At 46.3% G+C, this 25,450-nt stretch overlaps 1 protein-coding gene and 1 pseudogene across 1 annotated transcript in view; both read left to right on the top strand.

Annotated features, from left to right (window-relative positions):
• Positions 1–25,450, top strand: part of RIOK1 (RIO kinase 1) — a 98,718-nt gene that overhangs the window by 19,679 nt on the left and 53,589 nt on the right. The window contains exons 6-9 of the mRNA XM_088471682.1: positions 562–654; positions 8,208–8,320; positions 9,296–9,376; positions 10,353–10,439. Coding sequence (XP_088327808.1) covers positions 562–654; positions 8,208–8,320; positions 9,296–9,376; positions 10,353–10,439 — 374 coding nt within the window. The remainder of the gene's footprint in view (positions 1–561; positions 655–8,207; positions 8,321–9,295; positions 9,377–10,352; positions 10,440–25,450) is intronic.
• Positions 20,810–20,928, top strand: LOC148524767 (5S ribosomal RNA; annotated as a pseudogene).

Here is a 25,450-nt window from a genome sequence, read left to right as displayed (position 1 = left end):
ATCCCCATGGTATCCCTATGGATCCCTATGGACCCTGAAGAATAAAATTAGAGTTATGGTAGACTTACCTTGACAACTTCTTTTCATAGAGGTCCACATGGCACCCACCTTTTCTTTTGATCACGGATTCCCTCATCTTGTGTAAAAGTGTATCTGGTGTACGATTGTTCTTCCGTTTCCTCTTTCCTTCTCCTGCCTTGAGGCTTGTTTACAAAACTGAAGGCCTGTGGCTGGGGGTTGGGTATACTGTATATGGAGGAGGACCCGAGACATCCTGGGAGCTGAAAGCTTTAACTGTTTGGTGCCTGGATCTCTCCAACCACATTACGCCATGGTATCCCTGTGGACCCTATGGACCTCGAAGAAAAGGAGTTATCAAGGTAAGTAACATATTCGCAGCTAATTGAATTCGGCCTTAAGTATTCTTTTCTCATTATCAGCCTTAAGTATTCTTTTGTCATTATAACCTGAAACCAAATTACAAATCACAAATGTGTTATGCAAAAAGATATAATTAGTGTCAAGATAGAATACAGTCAATTAATTTGTTTTGCTTGCAAGGTATTGGATCCTAGAACACGGATGATTCTCTTTAAGATGCTTACAAGAGGGGTAATATCAGAAATCAATGGCTGTATCAGCACAGGCAAAGAAGTAAGTACTAAACTATAACATTATGCTGAGTCTCCATTTTAATTTCTGTATAGGAAAAAGCAAATAGCATGGACATTTTTAGTACTTGTCCTTCTATATCTGAACTCTTTAAGGGGAGTGGCACTCACTCTCTACATGAAGACCAAGAATTGTGAAGGGCAAGTCCCAAGTGCCAGTTGAGGGGTTACAATACAGAACTCATTCATCACTACCCATTAAACTAGTTGGATCCATTTGAACTGTTCCCATTAAAAGATTGTGTTTGAAAATTGTTTTGTAAGATGTCACTTCAACATATTGGGATAGTCTTTTTATGGGTGGGAAACCGCATGGAAACTGCAATCCCTTGACTGTTAACGACAAGTGGGACTTACTTTCTATATGCAATCACTGTTGGCGAATGGCAAGCTCCCCTTGCTACTATATGCGCTACAAGATATTGCACGACTCTTGGGGAATTACCCAATACTACTAGGTAAATGAACCTCATGGATGCACATCACTGTTATTTCCACCATCACTTTCTTACATTAAAATTTTTGAATAAAAAACATACCTTACATATACTTGTGGATGAGTTATATAGAAAATAATGATTTAAGACTAATACATTTTGCATTATTCGGTGCTAAGATAGAGTGTACATATAAATGCTAAGGAAGAGCCTCACTCATTCTAATCATTACAGGAGTTCAAATGGAGGTAAAACTTAGGCAGAGATACAGTATCTCCATTGCTTCTTTTTTTTTTTTTTTTTTTTTTTACATCTGTGGGGAATTCTCCCCAATTATATTTTTATTAGATACAGTAAATAAATTGAAATATTATAATAATCTCAACAATATCATATACAAAATTAAAATCAAATAAAATTTAAAACAATAAAATAAAAGGAGGGGGCCAAAAAAAAAGGGTAAATAGCTAAATTTTAGATACTACACACTCAGAAAATACATACAAATATCACATTTTCAAAACGGTATTGTATAACCCGGTTATATATCAACAAAACAATACCCTTTTGGAACTCAAGGGACTATATTATTAGAAGGAGAAGGAGAATGTAGTATTCCAATATCAGTTGGGCCAGGTCTCAAGGGATTTCCTCCCAGACTATCCCTATATTCTTTCCATTTAAACCACAGCATATGAGGCGAAGAGACCGCAGTAGAATAGTTACTGTCCGCTGTCTCAAAATCACAATGGCATTGAACTTTATTTATTATATGGCCTAAGCTGGGCACACAGTCTGTTCTCCACAATTGAGCAATGGCAGCTTTTGCAGAGATTAGAATGTGCCCCATTATATATCTATCTCCCTTTGATAAGTTCCCAGGGAAAAAATGAAACAGAGCAATAACCGGGTCCAGTGGTATCCCCACTCCCGCAATATCCCCAATCAAGGTGAACACTTCGACCCAAATAGGTCTCAGTAGAGGGCATGACCAAAATACATGGAAGATACTTCCCACTTCTCCACACTTTCTCCAGCAAAATTTAGAAATGGATGGCCAAATCTTATGTTGTTTCTCAGGGGTGAAATATGATCTATGGAGTAACTTTAAGAAAATTTCTGAGTGGTTCATACAGCGAGACACCTTATAGCAGGTTCGAAAAACTATTTCCCAATCTTCCTTTTCCAATGTTCTTGACCAATCCTTCTCCCATTTTTGTAATGATGTGAATTTGTTTGATCTATTCTCCGTTATTAGCTGTTGATACCACCATGTAATGCCCCCTTTTTGAGTAGAGGACTGGAATTGTTTTAGTATATACCCAGGTAAGGAACTATGTTGGAGATTGAAGGAGGGTAAGCTCTGAACCCAATGCCGCATCTGCAAGTATTTAAAAAAATCCTGTTTCGGGAGACTGAACTTACTCTGAAGCTCAGAAAAGGAGATAACTTTTCCACCAGACATCATATCCGCCAATGAATTCATTCCTGCAGCCTTCCAAGGCTCAACCTGTAGGTTTCCAATTAGTCTAGCTATACAAGATATTGAGAGTGCAGTTGTCGGTAAGGAAACATCTTCACACTTAATAACGAATCTATTCCATGCCTGTATTGTGGCACCAACTGAACCAGAGTGCCTGGAACTTGGGGGCTGTGCAGAGACTGGAAGCCATAACAAATCTGGGAGAGCTAGGGGTTTAGCGGCCTCCGATTCCCACGCAACCCAAGGTTTAATGTTATCCTCCGCAAACCAATCTCTCGCCTGATTGATCAAACAACCATACTGGTATTTCTCTATATCTGGGAATGCAACTCCTCCTTCAAGTTTAGGTAAAGAGAGAGTTGCTCTTGCTATTTTTGGCCTACCCCCTTTCCAGATGTATCGGCCTAAACAGATACAACAGTTTTGGCAGTAGCACCATTTTAAAGGCAGCTTTCAAAGCCACTTCAGAAGTGGCCAGTAGAGGGGCATAATTGCATTCAATTATATCTTTGGTTCTAGTCAGGCGCACTCCCAAATATTTCAGGGAACATGATTCCCATGAATAGTTAAAGGATGATTTTAAAAATTCTAATGTGTCCGTGGGGATATTTATTGGGAGGGCTTCGGATTTATTAGAATTAAGCTTATATAATGAGACCCTTGAATAAGCATCCAGCAGACGGTGTAGAGCAGGGAGAGAGTCTCGGGGATTATACAAACTAATCAAAACATCATCCGCAAATAGACAAATTTTGTGGCTAGTATTCCCCAGCTTAGGGCCCTGAATTTCGTGTGACCCTCTGATTTTCTCAGCCAAAGGCTCAATTGCTAGCGCGAAAATTAATGGGGAGAGAGGACACCCCTGACGGGTGCCATTTGAGATGCTAAAATTAGAGGAAAGGCAACCGTTTACATATACCCTAGCTGATGGGACCGTGTACAACGCCAGAATGGAATCTACAATTAATCCCTGAAACCCAAATTTCTTAAAAACCTCCCGGATGTAGCCCCAGTGTAGTCTGTCGAAGGCCTTTTCTGCGTCTAATGATAAGAGTAGTAGTTGTTTTTGAATCTTCTCACAATGTTCTATAATATTGAAGGCTCGTCTGGTGTTATCAGGTGATTGGCGACCCATAACAAATCCCACCTGGTCTGCATTAATTAAAGATGGTAACAGTGGGTTGAGTCTTAAAGCTATTAATTTGGCGAAGGGCTTAATATCCGCATTTAGTAGAGCAATGGGCCTATAATTCTGAACCTCAGTGGTGGGTTTGCCTGGTTTATGAATGGCTATAATATGGGCTTCTAGCATTTCTTTGGGAAATATTCCTGACTTGATAGCCTCATTAAACACTAGTAAAAGTACCGGCGCCAGATCCGCCTTGTAAACCTTATAAAAATTAGAGAAATATCCTTCAGGACCGGGGGCTTTATCTAAGGGCATGAGATCTATAGCTTGCTCAACCTCTTTATGGTCCACGGAGTATTAAGAGTTTCACACGTGGCCGAGTCTAGGACAGGGAGATTTACATCCCTGAGGAACTCTTTAATTCCCTCTAAGCTTGGTTGAGGTGTTAAAGGGTTCTCCTGTAGATTATATAACTTAGCATAGTACTCAGCAAAGGAGTTTGCTATTTTAAACGGATCTATCACCCTACCCCCTTTCGAGTAATTAATCGAATATATCTTTTCTCTAGCCCGCTTTCCTCTTAATTTACGGGCAAGTAATCTCGATGCGCGGATGCCCTGATTCAAACGGGCAAGGTTCCTATGCACTTCCTGTAATAAAAAGACATTAAGCTGCTTGCGTGCCCCAGCTAACTCTATATATATGGTTTTATTTGCTGGGTCCGCTTTATGAGCTGTTTCTAGGGAGTTAACAACCTCTTCTAATTTTTCCCATTTTAATCTATATTCTCGTTTAAACTTGGCGGCAATTTGTATTGCAGAGCCCCGAACAACACCCTTCAAGGTGCACCAAAAATTAAAGACAGAGGTCTCATCTGGTTTGTTATTGATTAAGTATTCCGATAAGGACCTCTGAATATGTTGTTGAGCCTCCGGTTGAGCAAACATATGTTTACCTAATCTCCACGGGCCAGGGATATGTTGTCTATGTGCAATGTCCCATGAAATGAGAATAGGGGAATGATCAGACCATGCCATAGGCATAATATCTATTTTCTTAATAGAAGATGGCGTAAATTTATCAGCTAGTACTAAGTCTATTCTTGAATACGAGCCATGAACATGTGAGAAAAATTAGAAATCTCTATCTACTGGATGTTTAATTCTCCAAACGTCATATAGCTCATATTCTGCAAGGAGCTGTCGGAATCCCCTAGAACACTCGGTAGACTGCCGATTCCTGGGCAAACTTTTACTGGACCTATCTATCAAGGGGTCAGGCACCAGGTTAAAGTCTCCCATAATAATAATGGCACCTTTACTGTATTTCTGGAGAAAAGCACAAAATGTCCTACAAAAATTCAATTGACGTGTATTTGGGGCATATAGGGACACTATGGTAACCTCCTTACCCTCCAATTGACCCACCAGCACTAAATATCTCCCTCCCGGGTCAGAATATTGTTTGTTCAGTACAAATGAACAATGTTTCGAGACAAAGATTGCTACTCCAGCTTTCTTAGATGGACCACTAGCCATTTAGCAAAGGGGAAAGCTATCATTATTAAACGCTGGTGGAGAGGAGACACAGAAATGTGTCTCTTGAACTGCTACAATTTGACCTTTAATTTATGGAAATGATTTAAAGCGAGCCTTCTCTTATGCGGTGAATTAAGCCCTTTGGCATTAATTGATATCAGATTAACCATAATAAAGTATTATGAGATAGTTTAAAACCAATGGGAATTGTGTATAGCGACAATTTTAATCAGTACATCTTAGCCTACTACAATAAAATAATAAAAAAACAAAATGGGGAAAAAAAATAAATAAAAAAACATAAAATTAAATACATAATCATAAAAATTAAATAACAACAAAAAGATGAACTAACTGAAATGCCCTCACTTGAGGACAGAGACGGTTGCCTAACCATGGCAACATGGTTGGGATACATGGGAAATTAAACACATGTCATACACCACCTTAAACAACATTGAGAATACAAGGTCATAACTATAACCTAGATCAGCGGAACTTCTAGACCTGAGATAAGATAACTTGAATTTTTCCCTAGCCTAAAGAGGAACCCATTTAGATACTATGACCAACATAATAACAAAGAATCTAACTCAATATTACAGACTTAGGGTTCTTGAGACTAATCAACTCTACCATATAGGCATGGGGGGAAAAAAAAAAAACTTATTTGAAATCATTACGATTCAGCAATCGTCCAGTCCTTCTGAATATGGCGAAGAGGAGAGCATCTAGAAGAGGACACTTCTATCTTCATCTCTGAAAGAAATTTCTCACCCTCTTCAATAGAGGAAATGGTGGTCAAGGAGCCATTGCGTGAGATGAGGAGTTTAGTAGGAAAGCCCCATCTGTAAAGAATATCAGCTTTTCGAAGGGCAGAGGTGATAGGTTGGAGTGAACGTCTCTTTAGTAGAGTAGCCTGAGATAGATCTCCATATAACTGCAACTGGCCCATAACAGCGGCCGTTTCCTCAGATGGACGAGCAGCTTTCAACAGAGCCTCTTTAATATGGAAGAAGTGCATACACATGAGGACATCTCTTGATGCGTTCTCTGGTGCCCTTTTGGCTTTGGGGAGCCTATGAATACGGTCAATCAAAAGATCAGTAGATTTCGCAGAAGGAAGAAGCTTTTGAAACAGAGACATTGCGTAATCGTGGAGGCTGCTATTGGAAATATTCTCAGGAACGCCTCGTAGCACACACTTTATCTTTGAGTGATGCTATTTCGTTCTGCATTGCTTCATGCATTGTGATGAGATCGTTATGCGACCCCACCACTTCACCCATTTTCGTCTCCAAATCATCCGTACGACCTCCAAGATCATCTATGGCGTGCTGACAATACTGAAGAGTAGCCCGAAATTCAGCTGCAACTTCATTTTTAAATTGTGAGAGGAGTTTTTTCATTGTACCCACTGTAAGAACTTCTCCATCCTCTGAAGTATCCTGAGAGGGGCACGGAGGTGTCGCCCCTTCGCTTTGTGCAGGTTGAGATATTGAGGACCCCTTTCGTGCTGCAGACTCTTCAACAACTTTTGATTTAGGAGATTGAGATGAGGCTTTGAAGAAAGAATTTTGAGAGACAGGTTTCTCCACTCTCGGCTTCTTAGGCGCCATGTATGATATTAAGATTGTTGCAGAATAGAAATATGAATTAGCACAGACACACCAACACGCAATGACTTCAATATGCTGAAATTATCTCAGGTCTTACTATAGGCGGTATTGAACATGTGTTAAAGAGAAACAGCGACTACATCTCCCTGAGATCAGAATATACTTGCAGAGTAATTACTGATAGATTTGATAAAATTGGCTGGGCTTAAGCAGGAGAGTCAGCCTGAATACTTTCCAAAATGGCCCACAGACCTTTATAGAAATCTCACTTCAGGCCTGGCTGTGCTGGGGATAATCTGCCCCTGACACTTGGATGTTAGGACTGGGGGAAAGGCAGGAGGGGAGCAATCTCAAGCCAGTTTATGGTGTCAGGCAGCCTAAGCCACCTACTCACACCAGCAGGACAGCGCAGTTGACAGATGCAGGCTGAGTGCAGGATGCCCAGTTACTGATATAGCCTACTCCTGGGGCCTGCTAATCCTCCTTCTGGTAGGTAAGGTGAGCACCTGCAGTCTCTCAAAGAGATCTCCGGAAAATGCGGGGCAGGAGAGAGAGGCTACCTTTAGGCGCGAGTTGCGCGTTGCCGCTGGGCGCTCCGGCGGGTCCCACTCCTAATCCAGTCCCCGGCTTCACAGGTCTGACAGGCCTCAGTGCATCGCTATGCGCCGGTGGTCGGCTGACACTTTCCCTGGACTTCTGGCACAGCCGCAGGTGTCCCAGCAGGCTCCCGAGAGGCTCCGCAAAGCACTTTAAACCTTTGGGGTCTGGGAGAGGGTCTCATTAGCACCTTTTGTAGGGGATTCAGCAGGAGCCCACAGGGATTGCGTCCACTCGATTCTGCAGTCAGGCCACGCCCCACTCCATTGCTTCTTTTGCTGCTGGTGTTGGGAAGGGAGTGGGGCTTTATGACTCGACACGCTGGAGGCCCGTTTACACCAATAGGCTCCATCTCACAGCAAAAACTCTGCAGTCAAATGTGAAATGCCAGGTAAGGAGAGGAGCACACTTAAATGCTCTGTGTCCCCAACCCTGGCAACCACAAACTCGGGAATAATGAAAAACTATGTGTGTGTTTTCAGGTTGATTAATGCCATAACAAGAACCTGAAAGTATTTTTGGTGGTAGATAGAAAAGCACAAAATAACACATTTGCTTTAAAAGGTGCCAAATTAGACACTGCCTACGGTGTGAAGTGCCTCAGTGGCAAAGGGGTTAATTATATCATTAACTCATTAAGAAATACATTTTGCTTAGTTTGTGTTTCATAAACCTAGTGGCTTAAATTTTTATTTTTGTATTATGTTTTTTTTTCAAATTATTTTTATTGTAGGCTAATGTTTACCATGCCAGCACTTCAGATGGAGAGAGCAGAGCAATAAAAATTTTCAAAACCTCAATCTTGATGTTTAAAGATCGTGATAAATATGTGAGTGGGGAATTCAGGTAAGAGACTTTTAGTATCCATTCCAGAAGTGTAGAAGGTTTACAAATACCAAATAAATCAGTTGTGTTGCAAAATATCAAACTTTAATAAAGTTACCCATATAATATCGCTATAATCAATAACGTAGGCTGTAATTTTTTTTTGCCATAATATCCTGGCATACTTGAAGTTTGTCAAATGAAATTAATGGCAACCAAATGTTAGGGTAGTGATTAACAGGTTCTTATGTGGCCAATGTACATCAGACAGGAACATGGCTTTATATGCTCATACACTGAGAAGAGGTTATTTTCAGCAAGATAGCACCTTTTTGTATTTTTGTGCACCGTTTTGTATAGATGATAATAATAAAATTGGGAGTTTTCCCTTCAGGATGAAGGTAACAGACTATATATCCATACATATTGCAAATGTGTAACCAATATTTGTAAAAAATTTTCATATAACATTCTAGGGTTAAGTAGACTTACTTAAGGGCCCCATACTCCTGAGCCGCGATTCCCCGTTCTGCCGTCGCCGACCGTATGCACTGATTGGCAACCAAAATTGCAATTACAAATCCCCAATGCTCCAAAAATGGTCGGAATTGGGGAATCAAGATTTTTCAACATTTTGAATATCCCCGATGTTGGCAGAATGGGGACTTACGGTAATCCGTTGCAGATGTATGGGCCCTTTAGACTTTGATATGTAATTTCAGCAGAGACAGTCACAGCAATTTAAAATGTGTATGTCTAATAACTGACCTGTACCAAGAAGTAACTTTCATACCAGCTGAGTGAAATCAAACTGTTTATTATGTAAATTTTCAACATTCTAGGTTGTTCAGAAAGTTTTTAAACATCCTCAGACATTTATACATTCACTATAAAATTTAGCTCATGTTTATGATGTTGGTTTGAGCTGGGAAGAGCATGTTCAAAGTATTATATTTTTATACATGTGTTTCTCAGTGCTTACTATTTGATCTTCAGGTTTCGACATGGCTATTGCAAAGGGAACCCTCGAAAAATGGTAAAGACATGGGCAGAAAAGGAAATGAGAAATTTAATAAGGTGAATTAAAATAACATTTTATTTGATTATATATTCCCTAATTGACAATTATGTCTTGTTTTGGTGCATTATCTGTTTAATTACTACCCATGTCTGTAGGCTGGTTGTTTACCTGATTAAATGTTTTTACAAGCAGTGAGTTGGTACCCTCTAAATAATTTGAAATGGCCCTGTATGAATTGATTTAAGATTTGCACATGTATTGTATTGAGTATATAGCAGATTGTTGACTGTACCGTCACTTTTGAATACATTGTACTTAGGAAATATTTGTGAACATTCAGCTGTTTGGGCTTTATTACTGTTCATTGTTCTATGGATACTCCCATACAAAATTTTGGCATGCTCCTGTTACCTGCCCTGTTCTTAAGGTGCGTACACACTGGGCGATAAAGTGGACGACTGACCGATAACGATATCGTTATCATTCAGTCGTCCACTTTATCGTCCATTTTTAACCCCAAAACGATGAACGATAACGACGACGCGCGTTCCCGCGGGTCGTTCGTCATCATTGTTCATCGGGCTGACATGCAGGCCAATCTGACGATCTCGTCAGGTTGCTGCATGTTGGGGAATGCAGGTGAGAGCCCGGCACTGAACGATATCGTTAAAGATATCATTCAGCGGCTGTGCTCAATGTCATGAACGACATTGAGCACAGCCTGCCGGGGACAACACTACACGATATCGCTCAGGGAGCATATCGTGTAGTGTGTACCCACCATTAGTGCGCTGTGCATGCAGTCAGCATTGTTTCAGCTGGTCAAACTGTACTGCATCCAGAGAACACCAAAGCGCTTTAGTCTTGCAACCCCTTAACTATAACCAATATACCTGCAACATTGCTTTAGCTCCGGCCCCCTACTTCTGCTGTGCTTTAGATTATTACATGTGTTACCTTGAATAAACCTATTGAGAATGTTTGTAATACTGATATTCAACTAACTTTCCCTCTGTTTGACCCTTTGTGTAGACTGAACACTGCATCTATCCCCTGTCCAGAACCGATTATGCTGAGAAGCCATGTTCTTGTCATGGGGTTTATTGGGAAAAATGAGATGTGAGTAACTTGTAAAAAGCAACCTCTTAATAATGTATAGGTTTTAAAATATTTCATATTAGAATTGCAGTGTCGGCTCAGCAGAAGTTTCCTATGTACGCACTCTTACAGTGCTTGAACTGTTTACTACAGTGTTGATATTTGTTATGCAGCTACTTTCTGGTATCAGCCATTTTGTATTGTATGGTCACAGTTCTTTTTGGTAGCCTTAAATAAATTCCCCCCCCCCCCCCCCCACTACCACATTTAAACCTAATATACACTACTAGTCAAAAGATTTAAAACACCCCGATTTTTTTGTCCACTTTTTATTTTTTTTATTTAAGCAATTCGAGTCCAGTGAATAACCTGAAATGTTATAATGGTAAGTGGTAAACTGACAGAGATTAAAAAATTTAGGTCAGCAAAAATTTTTTTAATTTTTTCTTCGGGGTTCATGGGGTCCACAGCCATTACGTTGGGGTATGAATCCCAGTCACCACACAGTTAACACAAACGAGCTCTCTGCTCCCAGGATGCACCGGGGTTCCTCCTCATATACCCCACCCCCTGCCTCAGGTAGCCAGTTCTTCCTGTTTGGTGTGTTCACCACATAGACAGTGGGACTGCTGGAGCAGTCCTGCAGACAAGTAACAAAAAAAAAAAGAGAGTTTTACTCTCCATCACGGCGGGTGGTCTGAGTTGTCCTGGAAGCAACCTCGCGTCTGATAGGAGACGCACCGGCCACCCGCTACAACTACCTCCTCCGGCGCCGCACTGCTAGCCTTGGCAGGACCATGGCTAGGGCTTCGGCAGGGTCTCTCATGCCCTGGACCGCATCCGGATCAAGGGGATGGCAGGTAAGCGGGTGGTAGCGGCGGCCGCCGGCCTCCGGTGGTGAGACTGGCTGGAGGCCAGCTGCAGTCGGGAGGCATACAGCTTGTTTCCTACGCTAGACCGCCGGGATGTGATGTTCCTGACCAGCCGGGGCTTGTGGCGGCAGCCAGGTCAGTTTACCGGGCAGGTCCAAGCAGCATTGGGGAGGTGCGCTTCCCCGGCGGCCCCTCCCCCAATCCACACGCTAGTTCAGTCCTCTGGCGCAGTGATTGTGGGTTGCCTCTCCCAGCCTCCATAGGGCAGCCAGAGTGTATGTCAGTTGCTCTCTGAACGCTTCAGGACGCTGGGCAGTCTCCCTGTATACCTTTCCTACTGCTGGTTCAAGTTTTACAGGGCTCTATCCTACCTAAGCCTAGGCTGATTGTGGTAGCAAGAGCTTATATGCATATGACTCGCAGAGTGTTTATGCATGACATGTGATTGTTGTTTTTATGTAAAAAGAACTGTGACTCCTGTAAACTATCACTGTCTTTCCCCTTAACCCTTTCCTACGGGTGTGTGGGTAGTTAGGGAGAAACAAAATCACGTGTGTACTCAGAACGTGTCATTATTATGTCTCAGAGTCTGAAGGACAGGCGGCTAAAGTCCCTGTGCTGGGGGGGTTTTCCCCACAGGATTTCATACAATCTGAATGATGTGGTTACTGTGTTAAGTAGACAAACCTCCCAGCTTTTGGATAGGAACTCCCTTGGGTTTCCTTTTCCCAGATTATGAACCAAAATACCTTGCTTAGTGGCCAGGTTGAACAGGCTCAATATCCTACTAAGCTGGTGTGCTTTTTGATTAAGAGCCTATGGCAAATATACTGCTTAAATGCGTTAAGTTTTGCTGAGTTATGCTGCCTTTGTTTCTGAGAAAACTATGAGGGGAATTCAATATGAAACGTAAACTTTGCTGTCGAAGTTTACGTTTCATATCGGAGCTTTTACCTGGGATAAAGTATCGGGCACGCGCCCGCTTATCCCCGTATTCAATATGAAACTAACGAAAACGGAAGCCTGCGAAGTTTTCCTAAAAAAATTTTAGGACCCCCCTAAAGTTGTAAAAACATGGGGGATCACTATGGGTACCCCGTAAATGAAAATGATAGTCGGGGAATGAAATGTAAATGAAAGTCGGGGATTTAAATAGCCGCAGCAGGTGTTTTTTTTCCCGACATTGAAGAAGTGTTGCAGAAGAGCACTTAGGTTATTTTTTTCGTTTTTTTAAGTGGTCCCATCAAATTTGGGATACATGAAAATGGGTACTAGCATATTTTTATGTCCCTAAAGTAAGTTTGTAAAAATTCTGCAACTATGCACCTGCCGCTAATAGCCTATTCTAGAATACACCTGCCGCATACTTGCAGAATAGCCCTGAACCTACTTCAGGGTCCATAGGGGGTCCACAGGGTTGACCTTGGGGTATAGCTTGGATCTGGATCCACGGGCACCATACAGTTAAAGCTTTAGCTCCCAGGATGCACTTGGGTCCTCCTCTATACCCCGCCCCCGAGCCACAGGCACCTCAGTTTCAGTTTGGTGCCGGCCGAAGTCGGTTGCACTGTGCAGTGGGGCTGCAGGAGCAGCCCCATAGCTTTATTTTTACAGAAGAAAAGTTTTTTATTTTTTTCTCTTGTTTTACACTTAATGCAGCAGCATAGGACTGTCCTTCTGGACGTCCATGCTGCCGCTTCAACACCCCGCTGGCGCTGCGACGCCAGTACTGATCTGGCGATCGCAGCGGGACCCCGGAGTTAGTCCTAGCATGGCTCCGGGACCTCCCTCTGACTGCTGCCGGACTCTACGGGGAACAGGTAAGCCGCGAGCAGCGCTCTTAGCGCCGCTCGCGGGGGTAAATGCAGTCAGTTGCCGCCGGTCTCTGGGGACAGACCGGCGGCGCTAGTAGCGGCGGCGGGCTCCCCCTCATGCAGGCATACCCCGCGCTCCGCTGGACCACCAGGGTATAAGTTCCAGAAGGGGAACCGGCATCCCTGGGGTTAAATACTAGCCAGGGGAGGCAGCCTTCCCTGGTTTAGCGGCTCCTCCCCTCAGCTCAGCGCGCCATTTCTCACGTGTACTGGCGTCGCTGAGCTGCTCCTCTGCTGGCCACTCCTCCTCAGAGCTCTCCGGCTATAACGCAGGCTCCCAGGCAGGTGCATGGTCAGGTCCCCCTGTGTACCTCTCCCCTACCTAAAGGACAGTGTACACAGCGCTTTAACTCCCCCCAGACACTGAATCTGGGTGGTTGAGGGCAGCGATTGGTGCAGTAAGTACAATCTTCCTGCATTGTATGTGACTTTGCTAGTGCTGCTGTCTGTACTCATTTTCTACTTGCTGTCAGCATATATCTGTCCCTTTGCTTCTCCTACAGCCCGAAGGTGTGTGGGGGAGGGGCGTTTTTCTATTAACCTCACTTTTATAAATCATGTATTTGTGAGGTCAGTCACATACTGTTGTGTGCTACACAGTACCATATTTTTGGGCCTGTTTGTGCTGCATGCTGGTGAGTGCGAGGGTGTTAACACCGTATGTCCTCTGCTGATAAGTATTTATTGTATAATTACTGTATCATGTCTGATGAGGAGACTGAGCACTCCGGGGCTCCTGTGTTGCTTTCCTGCAGACGCTGTTCTGCTGGTGTTAATGGGAGGATTTATCTCAGGATGGTCTTTGCGGGCAGTGCCAGCTGGCACCAGGCCCCTCTATACCCCCTATGCAGCAGGACCCCCCTTGGGCGATGCTGACATCTATTGCAGATGTCGATCCCTACAGTGACCCCTTCTGGGGCATTGTCCCAGCACTCTATCTCCCATTCCCCGGATATTCCGCAGGTATTGCGGTCTCCCTCCGGGGCCCAGACTGTGAGACAGTATTCGGGGCTGCCTGTGTATGTCCAGCCTCCCCCTGTATCACAACAGTCTTTTCAGGGCTTCCCTCAGTCGGCTCCTCCGCCTTGGGTGGATGTTCTCTCCAACTCGGTACAGAGTTTGGCGCCTTCATCCTCGGCTTTTCAGTCATTTTTGCAGGGTGATGTGCCACAGAAGGCGACTAAGCGGCCTGTTGTGAGTTTACTCACTGCGCAGGTATCAGAATCGGATCCCTCTTCAGATGATGGAGAGGTCCATGAGGATTCTGATTTGGATTCTGTGGGACAGGAGGTTGAGCCTAGGTCCTCCATTAATGTTCCAGCATTAGTTAGGGCGGTGCGGGCTATTCTCAATATAGAAGAGGAGGCACCGGTCCCTAAGTCGAAGTTTCCTGACTTCAAGAAAGCAAAGGTTACTTCTAATGTGTTCCCTCTGTCCGATCAGTTGGCGGATCATATGGCGGCGGCCTGGCAATTACCCAGCAAAGAGATTCCAACCGCAGAAAGGGTTGGCTTCTCATTATCCCTTTCCTGAGGATCATTGCAGGAAATGGGAGACTCCACTGGCAGTGGATTCACATGTCACTCGCTTGGTTAAAACCGCTACGCTACCATTGCCGTCTATTTCCTCTTTAAAGGATCCAACGGACAGGAAAGTGGAGATTTGTTTGAAGTCGCTCTCCGGAGCGGTGGCGCGCCCGTCCATGGCCATTTCCTGCGTGGCTAAAGCCATTGAGAACTGGGCCAAAGCCTTGGAGGATTCTCTTACGGACGGTGTTCCGGATGTTTAGAGAGCATTAGTGGCACAAATGAGGGATGCCGATTCCTATATTGGGGAAGCATCATTGAACGCAAGCATGTTAACCTCTAGAGTTTCGGCTGCGGCTGTGTCTGCTCGGAGATCCTTGTGGCTGCGGTCCTGGAGGGCTGATGCGGACTCTAAAAAGGAGGCTCTCCCCTTTAATGGAGATTTGCTATTTGGTCCAGACTTGGACAAAATAGTGGATACCTTGGCTAAGTCCAAGTCGGCTTTCCTCCCTTCGGCTTCTGCGCCGGCTAGGGTGAGGAGCACTGCCGTTCGGTCCATTCGGGTTCAGGGTAAGGCAAAGGGCCAGTCCTTCCTGAGACATTCAGCGACCAAAGCCTCATCCAAACTCAAGAAGCATATGGAATGCTTGGCGCCCCTCTTCCAAACAGGAGGATAAACCTGCTGCCTGACGGGACGGGCCTCTCCCTGGGTGACCCCAGAGTGGGAGGCCGACTTCTCAGATTCATCCAGTGTTGGTTCAGTACCACCACGGATGCTTGGGTTCGAGAAGTAGTCTCTCAAGGGTACGCCCTGTCGTTTCGGTGCAGGCCGCCCCACCAATTTTTTTGTACGAGTCCTTCGCTGGACGAGTCCAAAGCTTCGCATCTCTGTTTCTGGTGCAGAGACCCAATGGGTCTCATCGCCCTATTCTGAGTTTAAGGCCTCTGAACAAGTACCTCAGAGTTCCCAAGTTCAGGATGGAAACATTGCGGACCATCATCCTGGCGATGGAACCGGGGGACTTCATGGTTTCTCTCGATATCCAGGACGCCTATCTCCATAAGCCCGTGGCACCGGCACATCAGCGGTACCTGAGGTTTGCTATCCTAAACCATCACTACCAATTTCGGGCGTTGCCTTTCGTTCTTTCCACGGCTCCGAGGGTTTTCACCAAGGTGATGGCAGTCATGGCTGCCCACCTTCGGGGTCAGGGTATACGGTTGCTGCCGTACCTGGACGATCTGCTGCTGCTGGCGAGCTCCCCGGAGGTGCTTCTTCATCATCTCCACCTGACAATTGCTTGTCTTCAAGCACATGGGTGGTTGATAAATTGGAAGAGGTCGTCTCTGATCCCATCTCAACGGATTGTCCATCTGGGAGCACTTCTGGACTCCAGTCAACAAAGGATTTTCTTGACTCTGGAAAAGGTATCCTCCCTACAACTGAGGATACACGGTTGCCTAAGCAGTGGCAGGGTGTCAATACATTCGGCAATGAGTCCTGGGGTCCATGGTGTCGGCATTCGACATGGTGGAGTTCGCCCAGTTCCATTCCAGACCCCTGCAGGGGCAGATTCTTGTGGCATGGAACGGGTTGTCCCGCCGGATACGATCCCAGATACTGATATTGTCCCCGGAAGTGCGCCGGTCCTTGGCGTGGTGGCTGCAGTCAGCTCATCTCAGCCAGGGTCGCCCCTTTTGGATTCCGGACTGGGTTCTGCTCACGACAGATGCCAGTATCCGGGGTTGAGGGGCAGTGACCGGCTCGTTGTCTCTTCAAGGCCGTTGGTCGGCGGAGGAGGCCGTCCTTCCCATAAACATTCTAGAGCTACGGGCAGTGTACCGTGCTCTTCTGGCGTCAGGCACCGTTCTTCTCGGAAGAGCAGTTCAGGTGCAATCAGACAACGCCACCACGGTGGCATACATAAATCACCAGGGAGGAACTCGCAGTCGAGCTGCGATGTTGGAAGTGTCCCAAATCCTGACTTGGGCGAAGTGCCACCTTCCAGCAATATCGGCAGTCTTCGTCCCGGGAGTCCTCAATTGGGAGGCAGACTTCCTCAGCCGTCACGACGTACATCCCGGGGAATGGTCGCTTCACCCAGAGGTGTTTCAACTTCTCGTGGACAGGTGGGGACTGCCGGAATTGGACCTGATGGCCTCTCGTCACAATTACAAGTTGCCCATATATGGCTCAAGGACAAGGGACGCAGGCGCAAGCCTAGTGGATGCGTTGTCAGTGAAATGGTCGTTTCACCTAGCGTATCTGTTTCCTCCAGTCTCCCTGCTCCCTCGGGTACTCAGAAAGATCTAACAGGACGGAGGCACGTTTCTGCTGGTGGCTCCAGCTTGGCCCAGACGTCCTTGGTACTCCGATCTCAGGGGCCTGTCTGTAGACTCTCCGTACCTTCTGCCTCAACGTCGGGATCTGCTGTCTCAGGGTCCCTGCCTTTACCCGGATCTGGGTCGACTGTCTTTGACGGCGTGGCTCTTGAGACAGCCGTCTTAAGGTCCCGGGGCTTTTCAAGCTCTGTCAACAGTACCATGCTTAGGGCACGTAAACCTGCCTCTGCACGGATTTACCACGGAGTGTGGCACACTTACTTTCAGTGGTGCGAGTCTAGAAGCTATGACCCTCGGGTGTTCAGAGTTTTCTAGGATTTTGGCATTTCTGCAGTCAGGTCTTGACCTGGGCTTACGGCTTGCTTCCCTAAGAGTTTATGTATCGGCCCTGTCAGTGTGGTTCCAACGAAGGATTGCCACACTGCCTGACGTTCACACTTTGTTCCAAGGTGTTCTGAGGATCCAGCCTCCCTTTGTGCCTCCAGTGGCTCCGAGGGACTTAGCGGTGGTTCTTCGGGTCCTGCAGGGACCTCCTTTTGAGCCTCTTGAGTCGGTTGACCTCAAGTGGTTAACACTTAAGACTGTGTTTCTCCTGGTTCTTACTTCGGCAAGGAGGGTATCCAAGTTGGGGGCACTTTACTGTATCCCCCCCTTCCTGAGTTTTTGCCTAAAGTGGTTGCTAAGTTCCACATAGATCAGGAACTTGTGGTGCCAGCTTTTCAGGCTCCGGGTCTTACGGCTGGCGAGGCTTCGCTGGACGTGGTCCGGGCTCTCAGAATTTATGTTGAATGGACGGCCTCTGTTAGGAAGTCCGATTCGTTGTTCATCCTCTTTGGTTCCATAAGAGGGGTTGGCCTGCCAACAAACAAACTTTAGTCCGTTGGCTTTGTTCTGTTATTAGGGAGGCTTATATACAGGAACGTTTGCCTGTTCCAGCCTCTGTTAAGGCTCATTCCACTCGGTCTGTAGGCCCTTCTTGGGCTGCTAGACGTGGTGCCTCCGCTGTTCAGCTGTGCAAGGCAGCCACTTGGTCTTCAATTCAGACATTTTTGAGGTTTTATGCGTTTGACGCCTTTGCCTCTCAGGATGCATCCTTCGGGCGCAGGATTCTCCTTTCTGCTCAGGAGCGTCCCCGCCCTTAGTTGAACTGCTTTGGGACATCCCCAAGGTCAACCCTGTGGACCCCCTATGGACCCTGAAGTAGAAAACAAGAGATATGGTAAGAACTTACCTTTGTTATCTCTGTTTCTACGAAGTCCATAGGGTCCACAGGGCGCCCGCCCTGACGCACCTGGCTTCAAATGGGCTGTGGTACTGGTCACCGGTGTTTCCGTCTCCCATTTCTGTGAGTATGGTTTCTTGTGTGTTCCAGTCTTCCTTCTCTCTGTTTAGTCTCCTCCTTCGGCCTAGGCTACTTACCAACTGAGGTGCCTGTGGCTCGGGGGCGGGGTATAGAGGAGGACCCAAGTGCATCCTGGGAGCTAAAGCTTTAACTGTATGGTGCACGTGGATCCAGATCCAAGCTATACCCCAAGGTCAACCCTGTGGACCCTATGGACTTCGTAGAAACAGAGATAACAAAGGTAAGTTCTTACCATATCTCTTGTTTTTTAAACACTTTTTTCCCATTTTTTATTTTTTTTCACCCCAATTTTAAAATAATTTTTTAGGGTGTCCCTATTTTTTTTTTTTACTTTTTTTGACACAGCTATTGTTTAAATGTCATTCCCAAGGGTACAGGCTATTTTTTTAAGCCTGCACCCCTAAACCCCAATTCTGCACTTTTTTTCACCACCTATTCAGTGGTGAAAAGTTATCCCCGTTTTTTTTCAAAGACTTTTCGAACCTGCGAAAAGTCTTTGAAATTGAATACAGTGTAAAACTAAAACCTGCGATAATGACGTCATAGGTGCGATATTAACGCAAAAAACGGAGTTTTCGCTCCATATTGAATTCCCCTATATGTGTGAAGGTGAGCACATTACATTGGCACCCAGCTGTAGGCTATATTGGCTAATTTGTAATTCACATATACTGGTAGGGCTGGGTTGCCCATCTCCCCTCTCTTCTAATTAAGAAGACTCAGCTGAGTTGAGTACTGATTGGGGGGGTGGGAAGTTTTCTATCCCTGAGTATGCCTTGTTCCCAGGAAAGTGCATAACATTGGAATCCTACCAACTTTTGTTGCTTGGATTCAGTACTGATTGATGCAAATCTACAGGTAGATGTTGCAAAACTGGTCAGTTAGGCATGGATGTGCTACTGTTCAAAGTTTTACTTTCCTTAAACCCCTAAACTGCGGTTAGGGGTTAGAGAGTGCTTCACATGTATGTTTCTGTGTCAGTTTAAACCAACGTTTGTTGTGGGTTACTTGCAAATGTTCTCAGGAGATTTGGTTCATCTCCCTGGGTGTCTCTCTGTGGATGGCCAGGTTATACAGAGCTTGATGTCCTACTTAGCCTTATCGGCTGTTTGTAGTTGACTAAAAATTTGTTGCATGTATGTATATATGCCTCCACTGCGGTGATCAGGTCATACAGAGTTCTAGGTCCTACCTGGTGTTTTGGTAGTTGGCCAGAGAGCTTAGTGTATATGTACAGTGGATATGCGTGTATGTATGTATGTATGTATATATATATATAGTGTTCCCTCTAGCTCCGGCGGCAGGCAGGGCGCCGGAGCTAGAGAGGGCAATCTTGTGCACGCGCCTAAGGCGCGCGCCCCCGAAAAGGGGGTGTGGTTATGAAAAGGGGGCGTGTCTATAAGACGCGTCCCCTTTCGTCATACTTGGGGGCGTGCCCGGCGCTTACGGACATGCCGGGCAGCCCCCAAGCGCTGCAGAAAGGGAGAATAGATGCCTGGTGCATGCGCCCGGCGTCTATTCTCCGGCGGTGACCCGCGGGTGAGAACGGCTCCTGCAGGCTGTTAGGGCAGGGTGCTTTTTGCCCTCCTCCTGGAGGGCAGGGTGCTTTTTGCCCTCCTCCTGGAGGGCAGGGCGCCGCGCCCCGCTAAAACAGCCTAGCGGGAACACTATATATATATATATGTGTAATATATATATATATATGTGTGTGTTCCCTCTAGCTCCGGCGGGAGGCAGGGCGCCGGAGCTAGAGAGGGCATGTCCGTGCGCGCGCCGAGGGCGCGCACTCGGGAGCGAGAAGGGGGCGTGATCATCAAAAAGGGGGCGTGTCTATAAGACGCGTCCCCTTTTCGTCACTCTTGGGGGCGTGCCCGGCACTTACGGACACGCCGGACAGCCCCCAAGCCCTGCAGACAGGGAGAATAGATGCCGGGCGTCTATTCTCCGGTGGTGACCGGGTCACCGCACATTTCTTCACCCGCGGGACACTGCGACCCGCGGGTGAAGACGGTTCCCGCAGGCTGTTAGGGCAGGGCGACTTCCAGAAAGAGGGCAGGGCGCCGCGCCCCGCTAAAACAGCCTAGCGGGAACGCGCTATATATATATATATATATATATATATAAAATGTATCCATGTGCATTACATGTTACTTATGGAATCTGCTGTATTATGCTGCCTTGTCAGCATAAGTCTATCACTGCTGTTTCTCCTTATGTAACCCGCTACAAAGATACGTGGGTACATTGGATGTAAAACGGTGGTCACATTAATACTAGACATTGGATAAACCTTGTATGTCCAATGAAAAGTTAAGACAGATGGCTGGAGCCCCTGAGTTGGTGTCATGTGTGACCTGTAGCAGCAGCCCCCTATGGTTATGCCCTCTATATTTCCATCATGAATGGACATTTGACCTACAGCCATACCACACTGGACATGCCCAATCTCATCTGATTTTGGAAGCTATGACGTGTTGGTCCTGGTTAGTACTTTGATGGGAGACCACCTGGGAATACCAGGTGCTGTAGGCAGTGGTTGAGGCAGGGCATCATCTTTAGTAGCCGTTCAACAATCACTACAGGCTGCTAGACCAGATGGCGTTGGCCCCTCATGTGGGCCAGGCCACAGAGAGGGGCGATGGGGGTGTCCTCACTGGACTTAATATAAATGGGTTGTGGTGGTCACTGTTCTAAAGAGTCACCACAGTAGTCAAATCTACCAGATCATAGCGCAGGTTGTGGACAGGTTGGCGACTCCTGCGCCAACCCTGATATTAAGGTATCTTCAGCAGCGGCAACCTACCATGTTTAGACTTCCTAGGCATCTGTCCTGGAGGGACATGTGTGCTCACTCGGGTCAAAAATGTGACTTCGTCCTTAGCAGCTTTCCAGCAATTATGGCAAGCAGCTAGGCCAGTACAGCCAAAAGAATCAGAAGGCGGTCGGTCTCGCGCTCCGTCCAGCCCTCAGATTCTGGTACATCTTCTGGTGTTTAGGGGGACACACGGGTCTCCTCCCAAGAGTCACTCTCAAGAGAGGAAGACCGTCTTCCAACAGTACGTCCCCTCCATGATCAGAGGGGTCAAAGCTATGCTTGTGGAGCCGGTATAAGGAGAGGCTCCAGTGTTCTAATGCCAGAAAGTTGTGAAAGCCTCCCAAATCTGACTACAGCCAGACCATACTGGACATGCCCAAGATTGTCTGATCTTGATAGCTAGGCAGCATTGAGCCCAGTTAGTACTTGGATGGGAGACCACCTGAGATACCAGGGGTTGTAGGGAAGGTAGTATGGAGTTTCTCTGGGCAGAAAAATCCATATTACCAGAAAGGTTGAGGCCTTATGTCCCTTTCCAGTACCATTGGCATTCACCTTTAAATGTTCCACTGATAAGAGATTTGAAGCTGGTTTCAGGGCAGTCTTTCTCTGTCAGGAGCTGTTATTTGCCCGGCCAGGGTACGGCTGGGGTTCCAAATAAAAACACAGACGATCTGTCTCTCGCCAGAAGAGTGACTATCCGTTAAAGACGTTTTGTCGCAACAAGGGTCGCCCGTTCTGGACCTGGATGTTACCAGCCTCCGCGGGCGGGGAGCAGTGACAGGTCGACACACGTTTTCAAGGAAAATGGAGGACAACAGAAAGCAGTCTCTCCGTAGAACGTGCTGGAACTAATGGCAGTATTCAGGAGCGCTCTTCAAGCTCGGGAAATACTAAAGGGACAGGCCGGTCTAGGTGCAATCTAACAATGCCACCGCAGTAGACTGCCTCATCCATCAGGGGGCAGAATGTCATTTTCCAGCGAGATCGGTTGTGTTCATACCAGGAGTCCTTAATTTGGAAGTGGACTTCCTAGGCCAGCAGGATATACACGCCAGAGGGTGTGGGCTCTTCATCCACAGGTATTTCAGAGCCTTGTGGATGGATGGGTGTTCCAGAGGTAGACCTCATGGCCTTGAGTCACAAGCACAGGGTCCCCAGGTATGGGCACTGGTTCGCCAACCTGCAGAGTCACTCCATAGACACTCTGTGGCCTCTTCTGCTAAGGTCGGACCTGTTAATACAGGATCCCTTTCTGTATCTAGACCTGACTCGTCCATCTTGGACGGCATGGTTCTACAGACCTCCGCCTTGAAGAAAGGATGTTCTGTAATTCAGAGGACAAGAAACTTACTTCTGGCTGCATTTATTACAAAACTTCATATGTTCTCCGGGGTGAATTGAGAAAATGTGGCCCTAGGGGGTTAGGTTTCTCGAGTATGTTTTTTTCGTCAGACTGGTTTGGACCGGGGCTTTATCTGGCCACCCGGAGAGTTCAGGCTCCTGTACTTTCGGTGGGTTTAGCGAGGGATCGCCCCATGGCAGGACGTTGGAACATTTTTTTCAGGGTGTGTCGAGGGTACAGCCTCCCTTTGTCCCCCCGATAGCCTGTGGGGGCTGACATTTGGTTCTCAGGATTTTTGCAGGGTCCTTTATTCGAACCCCTGAAATCAGTAGACCTAACGTGGGTGACAGCGAAGACAGTTTCTCCTGGCTATCGCTTTGGCCCGTAGGGTCTCTGATCTAGCAGCACTTTCTTTCCGCTTCATCGGGAGAGAGCGGTACTTCATACTAGGGCGGAATACCTTCCAAGAGTGGTATTCTGGTTCCATATGAATGAAGAGATTGTGGTCCCAGCTTTCAGACTACAAGCCTCTCGGTAGGTGAGGCTTCCTTGGATGTTGGCCGTGTGCTACATATTTATGTGGATTGCGCCAACAGCATGAGGAAGTAGGTTTCCCTTTTTGTACTGTATGACAGTCATAAGGCTGGCCAGCCGATAAGCAGACGCTGGTCAGATGGATTCATATGACAATTTCTCAGGTATACACACAGACTAGTCTGGTGGTGCCAGACTCAGTAAAGGTATATCCACACAATCAGTGGGGCCTTCATGGGCGGCTTGCTGGGGCGCCTCTGCTGAAAAGTTCTGCAGGGCAGCCACATGGTCTTCCGTCCACACCTTTGTCAAATTTTATGCCTTTGACAATTTTGCCTCTCAGGATGCCTCCTTCGGGCGTAGGGTTCTCTTCTCTTCCGAGAGTCAGGAGCGTCCCCGCACGTAGGTTTAGTGCTTTGGGATATCCCCAAACTAATGGCTATGGACCCCGAAGAAAAGAAAATAAGAGTTATGGTATAACATACCTTTTGTTAACTCTTTTTCTTCGAGGTCCATGGGGTCCACAGGACACCCACCCAGACGCACCTGTAGTTCTGGGGGAGGTTTCCGTAATTTTCTTCTCTTGAGAGTCTGGACTCATGAGTATGGGTTTCTTCTTTCTTACCCTTTGTTTGTCTCCGCCTGCTTGAGCTTGGTAACGAACTGGCTACCTGAGGCATGGGGTGGAGTATATGAGGAGGAACCCCGTGCTTCGTTGGAGCAGAGAGCTTGTTTGTGTTAACTGTTTGGTGACCGGGATTCATACCCCAACGTAATGGCTGTGGACCCCATGGACCTCGAAGAAAAAGAGTTAACAAAGGTATGTTATACCATAACTCTTATTTTCAGAGTTATAAAAATAAGGCCTTTTTCAGGGAACAAGTAATTGGCTAAGAAGGTTACGAAGCTCCGCCAGTGGACTACTGAAGGCTGGATTGATCAAAATTTGTAACCTTTAGCTCATTATATGCTGTGTTAGCCCTTTTGGTCACACTGTGCAAGTTGAGGACTCAGATCCAGCAAATGAGCCCCAGACCATCACGCCTCCTTCTCCAAGTTCAACAGTTGGTGTCACATGGGTTTATTTACTAGGAGACGGAACAAAACTTAAAAGGACAATGATTTTAACACGAAAACATGAGGTTAAAATTGGCTACAATCCTTAGCCATTTCAACAGCCAGCGTACAAAACCCTTACTTTGCATACCATGCATTACTCTCTAATCTTGTCAAGGATTCATCCTACAGCAAGCCTCCCAGGCTATTACAGTACTACCTTTTGAGGAAAGAACAAGACTATAGGATTCAAATCTTGGAATAGCCAGCACAGTCTCCAGACTTAAACCTCTCAACCTGGTTGGGGATGAACTGGACAGAAGGTTGAAAGCAAATCAACCTACAAGTGCAACACATCTGTGGGAACTTCTGCAACAATGTTGGGAAGAGCTTCCCTAACATTGGGCCTGATTCCAATCCGTACAGAACAATCCGTACAGAAATGCCAATATTTATGCAGCTTGAGCGATTTTTAGTCATTGCGCATGCCTGTAAGCCGCACGCGCAGTGATTGAATTGCATTCATGCAGAGGATTAACTGGAAAAGTGAGTGACAGGTAGTCGGCATTTGGGAGAGGTAATGCGGTGGTTAGAAAAACGCAGGCATGTCGGGACCATTTAAACACGGTTTTAAATTGGCCACTGTGTTCTTGCTCGCAGCAGGAGAGCTCTCTGCATGTCTGGAGACCCGCTGTGTCTGTAACAGCTTAGATTTACTCACAAGGCTGATGGCTGCCTGATCTGCATCCGATGTTTCCGGTTTTGTGTGTGAGCGGCATATGTGAATTGCTTACAGTGTGCCTCTCTAAATACTAGACGGCAAGTGAGTCATTAACATCTTTTCTCCTTCATCCACTAGGGGACACTGGAGTTCAAGACAGTGGGGTATAGACGGTGGTAGAGTAGAGCCTGGCACTTTAAAAAAATCTAGAAGTGTGACTGGCTCCTCCCCCTCTATGCCCCATCAGCCCCAGTTTTTAGAATGTGCCCGAGAGAGCTTGAAGCACATCAGGCTGTCTCCAGCCTTTTTTGAGTATAATTTATTTTATTTTATTTTTTTTTAGAGCTTTTTATTTAAAGCATTGAGGACAGGCAGACTGTTTACTGTGGCAGTCTGCCTGCTACGTGGGAGCCACCGGGAGGGCACCACACGGCTACCGCAGCCTGTGTCCGGTGACCCTGAAGGGGGACTTTAAACAGAGTCATCGGACTCCATGAGGACCCGACACAACTGAAACCGGTTCGTGTCCGGGTTTCCTCATTTGCCCCCCAGCCCAGCAACCCGGCCGCAGCAGTTTGTAAGT

Source organism: Taudactylus pleione, unplaced genomic scaffold, assembly GCF_031769625.1.
Source record: "Taudactylus pleione unplaced genomic scaffold, aTauple2 ptg000116l, whole genome shotgun sequence".
Taxonomy (NCBI): Eukaryota; Metazoa; Chordata; class Amphibia; order Anura; family Myobatrachidae; genus Taudactylus; species Taudactylus pleione.
The sequence above is the reverse complement of the archived record's forward strand: the minus strand, read 5'-3'. Positions and strand labels throughout refer to the sequence as shown.